Source organism: Poromitra crassiceps (assembly GCF_964638095.1).
Source record: "Poromitra crassiceps genome assembly, chromosome: 15".
Lineage (NCBI taxonomy): Eukaryota > Metazoa > Chordata > Actinopteri > Beryciformes > Melamphaidae > Poromitra > Poromitra crassiceps.
Window position 1 is genome coordinate 44,978,648 of NC_139634.1, and position 16,641 is coordinate 44,995,288.

Here is a 16,641-nt window from a genome sequence, read left to right on the forward strand (position 1 = left end):
GCGTGATTGACAGGTCACCTCTCCAGTGATTGTGCAGCTTGCCGATGACGGACCAATAGCAGACGGAGCTGCGGCTCTGGGAAACCCCCTGGGCCGTTTCTCAATAAGCGTTCTTGTGTGTTCTTGCGTTCTTGTGTCCCTGTGAAACGTCATCAGTCGCAGCCCAAGTACTGTTCCAATACAAAGTTCACATTTCGCCAAGAACGCTTAAAGTTCCCGGATGTGTTCTTGACACGCCCACTTTACCGAGGAGGCTCTTTTCAAGCATTATAATGTAATGTAATCAATAATGTCTAATCCACCTCCTTGATACCCCCTACAGAAAATCAACAAGTCAGAAAGTGACAGAAGAGTGAATCAGAAAAATGCCAAATAGAAAAAAACCTCTGCAGCAGAAAACATTAGATTCATTTGTTAAAAGAAAAGCTGTGCCATGTGACAGTGAGGACAGAGAGGATGAGAAGGGACAGAAGAAAACCTGTGCCATGTGACAGTGAGGACAGAGAGGATGAGAAGGGACAGAAGAAAACCTGTGCCATGTGACAGTGAGGACAGAGAGGATGAGAAGGGACAGAAGAAAACCTGTGCCATGTGACAGTGAGGACAGAGAGGATGAGAAGGGACAGAGCCATGTGACAGTGAGGACAGAGAGGATGAGAAGGGACAGAAGAAAGAGGAGGATAGAAAGAAAAGTGAAACTGCACAAAGTGGAGAATTGAGAGGACTGTGTTTGTAGGTGTCATTTTGATATGAATTTGGCTAAAACAGTTTGTGTTTGTTAGTTACAATTATGTTGACAGGAGAGCTGAGCAGGTGGTGACATGAAAGAGAATATACTGAATAATGACATCACAACAGTATAATCCTAATGTTGATTTAAAATGATATATTACTCTAAATATGGCTAAAAAAGGCGGAAAAAAACCTCAAATTTTTGAATCTGCCTCCCCTTGCTGGACCTCCCCTATTTTGGAACCCTGGATACGGCCCTGAGCGTCATGTGTGCTTGTGACCTCGCAAGTTCGTTCTTCCAAGAACGACTAGCAAGAATGTTCTCCCCAAGAACACAAGAACAAGAATGCATTCTTGGTATTGAGAAACGACTCTGGTCTCATGCCATCTTTCGCGAGCTGTGCGACGGACAAACTAGGCCTCAAACACCGAGTGGCTACGTCCATATCTTTACAGTCCATGGCAAATCCAATCTGTAGCTCGAATAATGTGAGCTGGCATCAGTGACGTCACTGGTATGAGGAAATAGGGAGCAGATCCTGAAGCCGCGACCCAGAGACAGAGAGAGCATCTTAAAAAACGGTTCGTTTCGGTCTTGATTAGGATGGCTGAGTCGCATTCGAAACCGTTGCACAATACTAAACACACACCTGTGACTGCATCAACACTAAACACACACCTGTGACATCACACTAAACACACACCTGTGACTGCATCACACTAAACACACACCTGTGACTACATCACACTAAACACACACCTGTGACTGCATCACACTAAACACACACCTGTGACTGCATCAACACTAAACACACACCTGTGACTGCATCACACTAAACACACCTGTGACTGCATCAACACTAAACACACACCTGTGACTGCATCACACTAAACACACACCTGTGACTGCATCACACTAAACACACACCTGTGACTGCATCACACTAAACACACACCTGTGACTGCATCACACTAAACACACACATGTGACTGCATCACACTAAACACACACCTGTGACTGCATCACACTAAACACACACCTGTGACTGCATCACACTAAACACACCTGTGACTGCATCACACTAAACACACCTGTGACTGCATCACACTAAACACACCTGTGACTGCATCACACTAAACACACCTGTGACTGCATCACACTAAACACACCTGTGACTGCATCACACTAAACACACACCTGTGACTGCATCACACTAAACACACCTGTGACTGCATCACACTAAACACACACCTGTGACTGCATCACACTAAACACACACCTGTGACTGCATCACACTAAACACACACCTGTGACTGCATCACACTAAACAGACACCTGTGACTGTATCACACTAAACACACACCTGTGACTGTATCACACTAAACACACACCTGTGACTGCATCAACACTAAACACACAGCTGTGACTGCATCAACACTAAACACACCTGTGACTGCATCACACTAAACACACACATGTGACTGCATCACACTAAACACACACCTGTGACTGCATCACACTAAACACACACCTGTGACTGCATCAACACTAAACACACACCTGTGACATCACACTAAACACACACATGTGACTGCATCACACTAAACACACACCTGTGACTGTATCACACTAAACACACACCTGTGACTGCATCAACACTAAACACACACCTGTGACTGTATCACACTAAACACACACCTGTGACTGCATCAACACTAAACACACACCTGTGACATCACACTAAACACACACATGTGACTGCATCACACTAAACACACACCTGTGACTGTATCACACTAAACACACACCTGTGACTGCATCAACACTAAACACACACCTGTGACATCACACTAAACACACACATGTGACTGCATCACACTAAACACACACCTGTGACTACATCACACTAAACACACACCTGTGACTGCATCACACTAAACACACACCTGTGACTGCATCACACTAAACACACCTGTGACTGCATCACACTAAACACACACATGTGACTGCATCACACTAAACACACACCTGTGACTGCATCACACTAAACACACACCTGTGACTGCATCACACTAAACACACACCTGTGACTGCATCACACTAAACACACCTGTGACTGCATCACACTAAACACACACATGTGACTGCATCAACACTAAACACACACCTGTGACTGCATCACACTAAACACACACATGTGACTGCATCACACTAAACACACACCTGTGACTGCATCACACTAAACACACACCTGTGACTGCATCACACTAAACACACCTGTGACTGCATCAACACTAAACACACACCTGTGACTGCATCACACTAAACACACCTGTGACTGCATCAACACTAAACACACACCTGTGACTGCATCACACTAAACACACACCTGTGACTCCATCACACTAAACACACCTGTGACTGCATCACACTAAACACACCTGTGACTGCATCAACACTAAACACACACATGTGACTGCATCAACACTAAACACACACCTGTGACTGCATCACACTAAACACACACCTGTGACTGCATCAACACTAAACACACACATGTGACTGCATCACACTAAACACACCTGTGACTGCATCAACACTAAACACACACCTGTGACTCCATCACACTAAACACACCTGTGACTGCATCAACACTAAACACACACATGTGACTGCATCAACACTAAACACACACCTGTGACTGCATCACACTAAACACACACCTGTGACTGCATCACACTAAACACACACCTGTGACTCCATCACACTAAACACACCTGTGACTGCATCACACTAAACACACACCTGTGACTGCATCACACTAAACACACAGCTGTGACTGCATCAACACTAAACACACACATGTGACTGCATCACACTAAACACTAGGGCTGTGCCGATTCACTTATCTCCCGATTCGATACTATCACGATACTTTGGTGCCGATTCGATATATATTGCGATTCACGATTATTGCGATTCTACGATTATTGCGATTCGATATTACGATTTATTGCGATTTTTGTTTATTTTTTTCTTTTATTTTTTCAGTTTGTTTGCTTTTTTACACTAGATTAGAACATGGGAAAAGTTGAATCATACACTAGAGACTGTATATTATATATCATGAGTAGGGCTGGGCGATATAGTTAAAAACAGGGGCGGACTGGGATCATAATTCAGGCCGGGCATTAGATACCAAGCAGGCCAGGCCGATATGGGCCAACGCGCGTGAAATTTGGGCCGTTTGAAGCCAGATTTGGGTCCAATTTTACAATGAGATGCACCCACTTTAACCCTGAAGTGTAATTATTACTTCAGACTAACTAATAAAGTAATAAAACCACTAGTAAACCAGTAGGCGGTGCCTGGCCTGCTGTTCAGTGAGTGGCCTGACTGCAAGCACCCAAAAAAAAAAAAAAAAAAAAAAAATTTTTTTTTTTTTTTTTAATTTGCGATTATCGATTCTGGAATAAAAGATCGATCCAAAAAATCGTGACATTAAAAATCGCGATACTTAGGTGAATCGATTTTTTCCCCCACCCCTACTAAACACACACATGTGACTGCATCAACACTAAACACACACATGTGACTGCATCAACACTAAACACACACCTGTGACTGCATCAACACTAAACACACACATGTGACTGCATCAACACTAAACACACACCTGTGACTGCATCACACTAAACACACACCTGTGACTGCATCACACTAAACACACACCTGTGACTCCATCACACTAAACACACCTGTGACTGCATCAACACTAAACACACACCTGTGACTGCATCACACTAAACACACACCTGTGACTGCATCAACACTAAACACACATGTGACTGCATCAACACTAAACACACACCTGTGACTGTATCACACTAAACACACACCTGTGACTGCATCACACTAAACACACACCTGTGACTGCATCACACTAAACACACACCTGTGACTGCATCACACTAAACACACACATGTGACTGCATCACACTAAACACACCTGTGACTGCATCACACTAAACACACCTGTGACTGCATCACACTAAACACACCTGTGACTGCATCACACTAAACACACACCTGTGGCTGCATCACACTAAACACACACCTGTGACTGCATCACACTAAACACACCTGTGACTGCATCACACTAAACACACACATGTGACTGCATCAACACTAAACACACACCTGTGACTGCATCACACTAAACACACACCTGTGACTGCATCACACTAAACACACACCTGTGACTGCATCAACACTAAACACACACCTGTGACTGCATCAACACTAAACACACACATGTGACTGCATCACACTAAACACACACCTGTGACTGCATCACACTAAACACACACCTGTGACTGCATCACACTAAACACACACCTGTGACTGCATCAACACTAAACACACACCTGTGACTGCATCAACACTAAACACACACATGTGACTGCATCACACTAAAAACACACCTGTGACTGCATCACACTAAACACACACCTGTGACTGCATCAACACTAAACACACCTGTGACTGCATCACACTAAACACACACCTGTGACTGCATCAACACTAAACACACACCTGTGACTGCATCACACTAAACACACACCTGTGACTGCATCACACTAAACACACACCTGTGACTGCATCACACTAAACACACACCTGTGACTGCATCAACACTAAACACACACCTGTGACTCCATCACACTAAACACACCTGTGACTGCATCACACTAAACACACACCTGTGACTGCATCACACTAAACACACACCTGTGACTGCATCAACACTAAACACACACATGTGACTGCATCACACTAAACACACACCTGTGACTGCATCACACTAAACACACACATGTGACTGCATCACACTAAACACACACATGTGACTGCATCACACTAAACACACACATGTGACTGCATCAACACTAAACACACACCTGTGACATCACACTAAACACACCTGTGACTGCATCACACTAAACACACACCTGTGACTGCATCACACTAAACACACACCTGTGACATCACACTAAACACACACATGTGACTGCATCACACTAAACACACACCTGTGACTGCATCAACACTAAACACACACCTGTGACTGCATCACACTAAACACACACCTGTGACTGCATCAACACTAAACACACACCTGTGACTGCATCACACTAAACACACCTGTGACTGCATCACACTAAACACACACATGTGACTGCATCACACTAAACACACACACCTGTGACTGCATCACACTAAACACACACCTGTGACTGCATCACACTAAACACACACCTGTGACTGCATCACACTAAACACACACCTGTGACTGCATCACACTAAACACACACATGTGACTGCATCACACTAAACACACACATGTGACTGCATCACACTAAACACACACCTGTGACTGCATCACACTAAACACACACCTGTGACTGCATCACAGCATTACACTGCCCAAGCGACCGTTGGGGTTGTCCTACAACCCAGGTTTTACGAGTAAGAACGAGGATTCTCACACTATGCCAAGCTGCTTCCCAGCAGCGCACCTACTGGATAATGTCTATTTTCTTGACCCCTATAAAACCATCCATTGTGCATGAAGGCGTCATGGCATCTGGCTATGACACGGCCACATGCTCCACCCCGTGACCACCACGTCACGTCCGTGCCATCAGCCCAGATCCTCACTCAAAGCATCCAGCAATCTGCTGTTCTGAAGAAAGCAGCAAGGCTGTGTGAGATTCATCGTTCTTACTCTTAAAACCTGGGTTGTAGGACAGCCCCAACATTTTACTTCGTTACGAACTTCGGATTCTCACACTATGCCAGTTATCCACCCAACCTCGCAAGGAAGCACCTCGTGCGACCCTGTGACCCGAGGCTGGCAACGGAGCACATGGCCGCAGTGCAGCCCATGGCAAATCATAGGCATAATGAGTGCCTATAAGGAACTACCGGCTGGCCGCTGACAAACAGCATGCGCAAAGGGTGCGCTGGCCACATCAAGGCTATAGAACCTAACAAAAGTGTGGTGGGTAGACACTTTTCCACCCATTATTTGTTTTCTATCCACCTTATTTTTGGGGGCCATTTTGCCTTACGTTAACTATGGGTTCTATTTCCAGTGTAACCAATTTAGATAACCCCCCAGCCCCCGACAAAAAAAACGTCTATGAGGATTTTACCCTTTTACAGCAGAGCCATTCTGCTCTACAGCCGTGTCGTTCGGGTGCTGGAATAACGTAATGCATTGTGGGTAGTCGGCTACTAACTGTGGCTAATGTTAGCGGCTAGCTAGCTATGTTACATGGCAGTAAAACGCCACCAAATTGATTTAACTTTTAACCATTTCGAGTAACACACATTTCGAGTTTCCATACGGACCTCCAGCGTTGGTTAGTTGTTTATAACGTGACTATATTTATAACTTTTATAACGGACTCCAGCTTCCGGTTTATAATTCGGGTCTGCAGCCAGAGTATAACAAAGGAAACAAGCAACAATGAGTCACGTTAAACCGGACCTTGTACCCACGATTCTTTTTTACAGTGGGGCATTCAAAAATAAGGTGGATAGTATAGAGACAGAGTCGTATTGGCCAAATATTATGATATATAATATCGTCGCTGTCGTTCCAGGACCTCGAATGTGCCTTTTTTCACTTTTTTATTTTTTGTCATGAATCAATGCCATTGGTCACCCTTCACGTCTCTGTGTGGTTTTTAACAAATGCAACCAATGGAAAAGCATTAAAACGAGCTTGTGAGTAAATCTCGTAACGCCATTCGCCCTCAATCTGTCAGTCAAACCTCGAAATTCACCCCCTACCTCCGTGTGTACCCCCCCACGCAGGACAATAAACCCGGAAAAGTCACACGGCAGACGCGCTGTGTATTTCTCATATCGTTTTGACTAATCCTGGCTTCCTCTGACGTTAATATATCAATCAAATGTTTTCCAGTTATTCCTAGGCTGCAAACTTGTTTTAACATGCAAATCGGAGTGCTTTCTGACGAGAATAAAGTAACGTTAACGTTACGTTATGTCAGACTATTTCTCACCCCATGCCAAAGCCCTCATTCGGCCATGAGAGGCGAGGGGCAATTCTGCTGCTCCTGCGCGCGCCCCCGCTGCCTGGAGCTTGGGGGCTCGTGCATGAGTATGCGACTCTCTCCCGCTTGACTGGCCGTGAGAAAGCGCTTCCAAGTCGGACTGATAATATAAACAACATCATTTGAGCTTATCCAGGTAAGATATTTATAAAGTAATGACACATTCAGCGGGAAACTAACTATAATTAAGACATGTGCCAACTTGGACGACATTTGGTTCAGTAGTTTAAGAGCAAACAGGTTTTTTTTACTTCCTGAAAAGTTTCTGTTTTGGAAATTCGAGGTCCTGGAACGACAGCGGCGATATAATGTTTGTCTTACGATCGATATGTTCGATTTACTGTTAATTCTGTCTTCTATTGTTTTACTTTGTGTTTTTGTATTTTAATTACTGTGTGTCATGTAATGTGTTTTGTTGCCTTGGACCCCAGGAAGACTATACAGGTAGATGTCGTCTAGGCGGCAGCTAATGGGGATCCTTTTAATAAACAACAATAAACAACAGCGCAATATGATATAGTGGCACTGTAAAAATCCATACAGTATAAAAACATCTTTGGAAACTGTTTTGAGGTGATATCAGAAAGAGACTCGCAGATAGCAAACTGCAGACATCATCTCAACATTCTCGCTATACAGTATTTACACACGTTCGAGACGTTGGTGGAGGTTGTGAGATCAACATCTATTCAACGTCAAAGTGTTTGTTGGTGTTATGAATGATCTCCTGTGTTCACTTTGTCATTTCACTGCCTCTTCATGCTCCCCCCACAGCACCTGAGCCTCCTCACACATCTGCTCCTCCACAGCACCTCAGCCTCCTCACAACATCTGCTCCCCCCACAGCACATCAGCCTCCTCACACATCTGCTCCTCCACAGCACCTCAGTCTCCTCACACATCTGCTCCCCACACAGCACCTCAGCCTCCTCACACATCTGCTCCCCACACAGCACCTCAGCCTCCTCACAACATCTGCTCCTCCACAGCACCTCAGCCTCCTCACACATCTGCTCCCCACACAGCACATCAGCCTCCTCACACATCTGCTCCCCCCACAGCACCTCAGTCTCCTCACACATCTGCTCCCCCCACAGCACCTCAGCCTCCTCACACATCTGCTCCTCCACAGCACCTCAGCCTCCTCACACATCTGCTCCTCCACAGCACCTCAGCCTCCTCACACATCTGCTCCTCCACAGCACCTCAGCCTCCTCACACATCTGCTCCTCACACTTGTCTGAGTGTGATTTTTATAGCCGGTACCAGAGACGGCGACTTGGACTTGAGACTTGGACTTGAGTCACACTTAAGTCACACACAGTGACTTCAGACTTGACTTGAGCCTCGTCCTCAAAAGACTTGAGACTCGAACTCAGACTTGACATTCGGGACTTGTAATGTTATTGTATGGCACATTAACATTAAGGAAATGTCTACTAATAATAATGTCAACTAATCAATGCTGATAGCGTATGCATAAAGGAGTGACGATAATACACCATAATACACTACGGGCTCTATCTCCCGCCTGGCCTTAGTCGCTAAACTGGCGTTAAACGCAAAACAAACACGCTTTGCGCCTGCCTACCCGTGACTCGGGAAGATAGCATCATGTTTTTATGCCTCGAAATGCGATTTACGCTGAAGAGGCGTGGCACAGTGCCAGAATAGGCCAGAATGGGCATTTCGGCCTTAAATACCAGCCTAAAGCTATCTTCCCAACTGGCGTTAATTTTGCGGTTAGCGCTTTTCAAAACCAGGCCTCATTCAGTGCGCCGGCCCCGGGGATGCACCCACGGAGTTATTCAATCACTCTTGCTGCCGCTATCTCACTCTTTCTCCCCCCTCTCTCTCTCACTCCCTCTCTCTCCCCCCTCTCTCTCTCACTCCCTCTCTCTCCCCCCTCTCTCTCTCACTCCCTCTCTCTCCCCCCTCTCTCTCTCACTCCCTCTCTCTCCCCCCTCTGTCTCTCACTCCCTCTCTCTCCCCCCTCTCTCTCTCACTCCCTCTCTCTCCACCCTCTCTCTCTCTCTCTCACTCCCTCTCTCTCCCCCCTCTCTCTCTCACTCCCTCTCTCTCCCCCCTCTCTCTCTCCACCCTCTCTCTCTCTCTCTCTCTCTCTCTCGCGTGTCAATTTCTGCCCCTATAGCGCACTGCAAGCATCAGATCTGAAATGTAGGCTACAGCACAGAATGACAGAACCATCACTATTTTGGGGGAAAGTCCACAGTACTAATTTATATGTAGGCACTAGGCAGGCACAATGGCCGATGAAAAAAAAAGTTGTTATACCGTAGTTTTGAGCCCCTGTCATTCAGAGGCTGTTGCATCATCCTACCTCATACCTGTCTGCCGTGCAGAGGGGGAGAAGAAAAAGGCAGCAAGAGAAAACGATGCAATGATTCTGTCCAAACTTTCACCATGACTTTCATCATGACATCCAGGGATAAACTATATTTTTCTAGCCGATGCGTTTAGAACATTGTTCTCAGTTTGATCTTGCTATAGTGTAGCGTATTTACATGCTTGCTGTATTTAAACTGCCATGAGATTTGTTTGAGGAGCATTATGGACACAGACGGGGATGAAAGAGGGAGTGGGGAGCTACGAGCGCTTTGGTCGGGCTTTTGTGACCGGACTGGTTCGCTCCGTGGAATCTGAGCTTGAAAGCGAAGAATGTGATTTGTCTACTGCAGATCGCCAATGGCCACAGTTGTGAATAATTCTACGCTTAAAAGGCGTGGTTAAATGGTTAGCGCCGGCTTTAGCGCCGAGGGGAAATTAGGGAGTGCGCCTGACCATGCCCACTAATAGCGGTGCGCCCGGCCTTAAATGCTAATTTAAGGCGAGGGGGCAGATAGAGCCCTACATCTCCACATCATCTCCACATTCATTTTTTTCCCGCGATATTGACGCTGCCTTACTCCCCTCCTTCCTCCAGCCTCCTCCTTCATGCTCATGGACGTGGAGAACCAGTGCCTGAAGGCGGCGCAGGACTGCGGGCTGTACGAGAAGTGCGGCTCTCTGCGGTCCGAGTACGTGCTGGCCTGCACCAAGCGCGTGCCCACCACCGACCGCTGCAACCAGCACAAGTGCCACCGGGCCCTGCGGCGCTTCCTGGAGCGCGTGCCCGAGGAGTACAGCCTGGCCGTGCTCTTCTGCCCCTGCACCAACTCCCTGTGTGGGGAGAGGAGGAGGAAGACCATCGTGCCATCATGCTCCTACCAGGAGGAGGCGCCACAGCCCAACTGCCTGACGCAGCAGAGCTTCTGCCGCCGGGACGACCTCTGCAGGTCAGACACTAGATCCGTGTTCGCAATGGTTCACTCACTCACTCACTCACTCACTCACTCACTCACTCACTATTCTCCATGTAGTGTTTCTCATAGTGAACTACAGTGGTTTCCACTTTCAATTGATTGATTGATTGATTGATTGATTGATTGATTGATTATGGATATAAAAAACAACCAAATCCAAGGGATAAACATGTAAAAGTGCGGACACTTATTTCCAACATGGTTACACATTCTTGTCAAGCCATGGCTTCTGGGGGAACAAAAGAAAGAAGAAAGAAAACGACAAAAGGCTAATCACTGCGGTGAAGTTTGCACATAAACGTGTAAAGCACTGTATATGGGATATATGTATATGTATATGGGATATATGTATATGGGATATATGTATATATTATTTATACTTATATGTATATGGGATATATGTATATGGGATATATGTATATAATATGTATATGTATATGTATATGGGATATATGTATATGGGATATATGTATATTTATTTATATGTATATGTATATGGAATATATGTACATATTATTTATATGTATATGTATATGGGATATATGTATATATTATTTATATGTATATGTATATGGGATATATGTATATGGGATATATGTATATGTATATATTATTTATATGTATATGTATATGGGATATATGTATATGATGATCGATCGAACGAGGTTGACCTAAATACAGACAAACACATCCACTACTTTTTAGACTCACTTTTTGCAGAAAAGTGTTGTCTGTCGCCATCTTGGGGTCCTTGCGCAGCTCACGTGAGATGGGGGTTTCCCAGAGCCGCCTGCTATTGGTCCATGATCGGCAAGCTGGACGATCACTGGACAGGCGATCTGTCAATCAGCCCATTTTATATCGTCTATTTTACTCCAAAAGGGCGAGGTATATACAAAATGACCCCCCTACAGTTGTTATGAAAAGGTAAAATTAGCTATAGAGAGCAAAACTGTGTTTGGGTCCAGGCTGTAAAGATGCTTAATCACTGTTACAAAGAGGTGCATTTTAACATGTGCGTGAACGGGAATGATGGGACTTCTGAGTCCTGCCTCAAGTGGCCATTCGAGGAATTACAGCTTTCAAGGTTACTTCCGCGTAACTCATGGGAAAACCTCTGAGTTTGCCGACTGGTTCGGACACTATAACTCTTCTTATTTGGTAAACACGACCACATTGAATTGTGGTATAAGAGAAAATGTGGTACATTTGCTGTTCACTAGGAATTTCAGTGTATTGTGGGTCTTTTATAAGTGGCACATTGGTAGCGCTGTCGCCTCACAGCTAGAAGGTCCTCGGTTTGTGTGTGTGTGTGTGTGTGTGTGTGGGTGTGTGTGTGTGTGTGTGCATGCAGTGTGTGGTGTTTGTGACAATAAAGACAGGCTTGTCCGTCCAATATCCCAACATATCGGAATTGGTATCGGCCTACAAAAACCCAAATTCCCACACAAACATGCAAACTCTTTGTCCACTCCTTGTGTTTGTTATTGAGTTGTTGTGTGTTGTTGGCAGGTCCAGACTGGCTGACTTCCTCCATAACTGCCAGCCCTCTCCTATGTCGCCCTCTGGCTGTCTGAGAGACTCAGCAGGCCTCTGCCTCCGGGCCTACGCTGGACTCATCGGTAGGCTGGGGGGTGGAGGGATGGAGGGATGGAGGGGGAGATGAGGGAAGGAGGAAAGATGGATGAGTTGTATGAAATACGACCACCTCTCTCAGCAGGATATCTGGAGAACCTATGACCGGATTTCCATGAATTTTGAGAGACAGGCCAAGGAGCAATTGATTATATTTTGGCAGATCTAGGACATCCACGAGACCTGATTTGAAGTATAGTAATGCCTTTGGGTGTAACAAAGAAGACGTCCAACAAAAAAGATGCAAAGCCTAAATCAATCAAATATTCTAATGTTCCCTCTACTGTTCATTCTACTGTAAAATTACATGACTTAACTTGGGAAATGAAAGAACTTGAAATGACTCTTTTTAGCTAGCCAAACACTTCCATAAGTGAAAATCAAGTCCCAGGGGCAGACACTGAAATAACTGGGATTCTGGCTTCAGACCCCCGTCTTCAGCCATGGACACCTGTATGTTGGCAGCTCCAGGACAGGTGATCCAGCATCCCTGAAGTATGCCATCAAGGAGCAGGCAGGTCGAGGCCGAGCTGCAGGGCGGGTGAGGCCACACAGCGGGCGAGCCTAGGAATCGAGATGCCTAGTATGATACATTTGATGGGGGGAAAAAGCCAACTCAATTTGTGCACCACAATACAGATGCGGTCTTGTATTTGTATTTAAAATTGAGCCTTCTAAAAGTATGTAATGATGCACAAAGCAAACACAATTGGCTATACAGGATCCAAAGGATGGCTTGATGGATAGAGATAAAAGGTAAAGGGTAGAAAGGAAGAGAGTGAGTGAGCGGGGAGATGAGCGGAGGAGAAGAAACAGAGAGATGGAAAGTGAAGATAGGACAGCTGACAGAGCTGTGTTACAGAAACGTTGAGTGGCTTTCTGCTCCTCTGACAATGATGGATGACTTCTCTATGAGGCTCATATCATCTTAAAGGCACAACCCTCCACACATGAAGCACAGGGCAGCACAACGGCCACCGTAAAGATGGCATTGCCAATATAATAGATAGATATTTATCATGAGATTTGTTTTTATTCTCAAATTCAGATAATTATATTTGGGACAAAAATATGCATGTATTATTATTATTATGATTATGGTTATTATTATTATTATTATTATTATTATTATTATTATTATTATTATTATTATTATTATTATTATTACTAGCGCAGTGCCCGTTCCCCCAATGCACCACCCCATGGACGCTCCAACCCCCCCAACACACACACACACACAAGTTGAAGTCGATCCAACAAACGGTTCTCGAGATATGTGACGGACAGACATACAGAAGTCGATCGGCCGGACAGTCCTGGAGATACATGAAAGCTGTGATCTTATTAGTTGAATTGCACAAACTTTAACACTGCAATTTCTCGGGTTCCCAGCAACGACACCCGCCAAGTTTGAAGTCGATCGGACGAATTGTTCTCGAGATAGCATTCCAACATCAACATCTTTATATGAATTTATATCAACACATCTTATCATTTTATCCTAACCGTGCCTCTGACCAGACAACGGAGAATAAGCGATTATCTGCGATACATGATTTAGATTTACATTCAACACCAGCACAAGGCCATCTTTCCTCAGTTTATTCTCACAAAATCAAGCAAACATCTGATAAATAAACTGTAAATGCATTGATAAATACATGTTCAAATTCACTAGTCCTTAACATTAAATAGTACCGTTAAATCATATTGTTTCTCACCATTTAGCGTTAGCTGATGTTATTGCCATGATCCCATTAACAACAAATGGATCACCAGGAATATGTACTTAACGTTATACATCTCAGGAGAGCAGAAGAGCTTATAATAAGCCATGTACATGAAGATCAACGTTATACAACAACAACACTTTAATTGTAGCTATTTACACACAGCCTTTACAGAGCATTGTGCATGTTGAGTCTCAATAACGTTAGCCGTCCGTCCATGGTGCTTGCTGCCTGGTATCATCAGATCAGTCCGGCGTCATCAGTCCCTAAAAATTTAACAATGATACGTGTTATCACTGTTAATATTACTCATCACACGTCAACGGCAACGTTATTGCCAAGCTAACTTAACTCGTTAACGTACGCTAACAGACCCAGATCCATGGCTAACAGAGGTATGCAGGCCAGGGCATTCAATCAGCAAGATTACATTTAAGATTACATTTAAGGTGCAAAGACAACAAAAATCGCCTACCTCCATGTTAACAAAAGTGTTCATCCTCGGACATCAGCAGTTCTTCATTCTTTTGAATGACGAATTGAACAGTCAATGATTGTACCCTGCAGCTGGATTTGTTGTTAGCATGTGAGATAGCCTGCTTCAGATCTGAGCTACTACATCATATCCTAGTCCCGGTGATAGACAGATGCTTCATCCAATCACCTGCCAAGTAGTTTTTTCCCCCCGTGACATCGGCTCTGGGCAGGGCATACCCAGATGGATGTGCAGTTTGGTTTGTGAAAACAAACAATACTGGCCCCATCTGGCAATATCAGGTTACTCCACTGCATTGCAAGACATTTTTTAATTGGAACCTGAGGAGGGATGCTGTCCCCCCTCATTCTCGCCATTCCCTCTCAACGTTTACTCTACTCACAGTAATGTTTACTTTACTCACTTACTGTCACAGAGTGACCCGCCCAGAACAGCTGCGGCTTGAAGGAGCGCTTGTTTCATAGGTGAGGAGGGTGGAGCAGAATTGAACACAAATGTATTAATATTGAACGTGTTTTGCGTCCGAATTGCACAAAAACAGTGCTCTGCGGTTCTCGAGATACGCGAAGGACAGAGGGACAGAGAGAGAGAGAGAGACAGACCATAGTCCCATTATAGTGCAGATATTATTATTATTATTATTATTACTAGACGGACTTGACGAGACTTGGTGACCGAGATCACGAATGAGGTAATTTGATCCCTGGGAGACTCCAGGGAACAGCCCGGGAGGAAATATCAGTCTGGTGGTTGTTGCGGGATGAGATTATGACGATATGTGGCGAAAACGGGAATAAAACTGGCTATTTAGATGCAGGAAAGACAGGCTGCCACTTGGCCCCCTCGGAGCTTTTAGGACTGGCTTGGACGCTATTGATCTCAAAACAACGCTAGGATGGCCAGAAACGCTGCGGAGATCGCTGGGTGAGTCGTCAGATCATAATTAATGTGAGGAGAGGGGTCCAGGTAAAAAAAAAAACGAAATTCTCCTTTAATGGGGATAGGCTAGCCAGTCCCGCGGACTACCAGTCATTGTGCTAAGCTAACTAGCAGGAGAGCTGCGTCGCTACTTTCTACTTCACGCACAGAGAAGAGAAGTGCATCGATCTTCTCGTCTTACGATCTGTAGGCAAAAAGTGAATCTCCCAAAATGTTGGCGTGTTCCTTTAAGTAAAGATATCTCATTGAAAACAGCAGATAGGCAAAATAATTTCAGATCCCAGAAGACACAGAGTGATAATATCATTGAGGTCATTCCACTTTGAATATGTGTCAAATATTATTTTGAGGCTCTTGACGTTTTTACAGGCGACACCTCTACTACCACTGATCACAAGGACATGAAATGTCCCAGGAAATCCATAGGCTCTGAAAATGACAACGTATACCAAAGTGAAATTCTGCTCAAATTATTATAAGGTATCATTTAAAACATCAATATATAATTGTGAAGTACGTTGTGACCACTCACACCAGTAGTATTATTAGTGCAAGTGCTTCTCCAAATTAAGACTACATTTCCCACAAAACCTGTTGAGTCCTGTCCCCTCCCCTCCCTGAAGAAGATAAACATGTTTCA

General features: G+C 44.7%; 1 protein-coding gene across 1 annotated transcript in view; it reads left to right on the forward strand.

Annotated features, from left to right (window-relative positions):
* The window catches only part of LOC310790247 (GDNF family receptor alpha-4-like), a gene marked incomplete at both ends in the record, with an annotated part of 61,019 nt that overhangs the window by 20,877 nt on the left and 23,501 nt on the right, over positions 1-16,641 (forward strand). The window contains 2 exons of the mRNA XM_083651913.1: positions 10,823-11,174; positions 12,714-12,823. Of these exons, the coding sequence (XP_083508039.1) occupies positions 10,823-11,174; positions 12,714-12,823 (462 nt within the window). The remainder of the gene's footprint in view (positions 1-10,822; positions 11,175-12,713; positions 12,824-16,641) is intronic.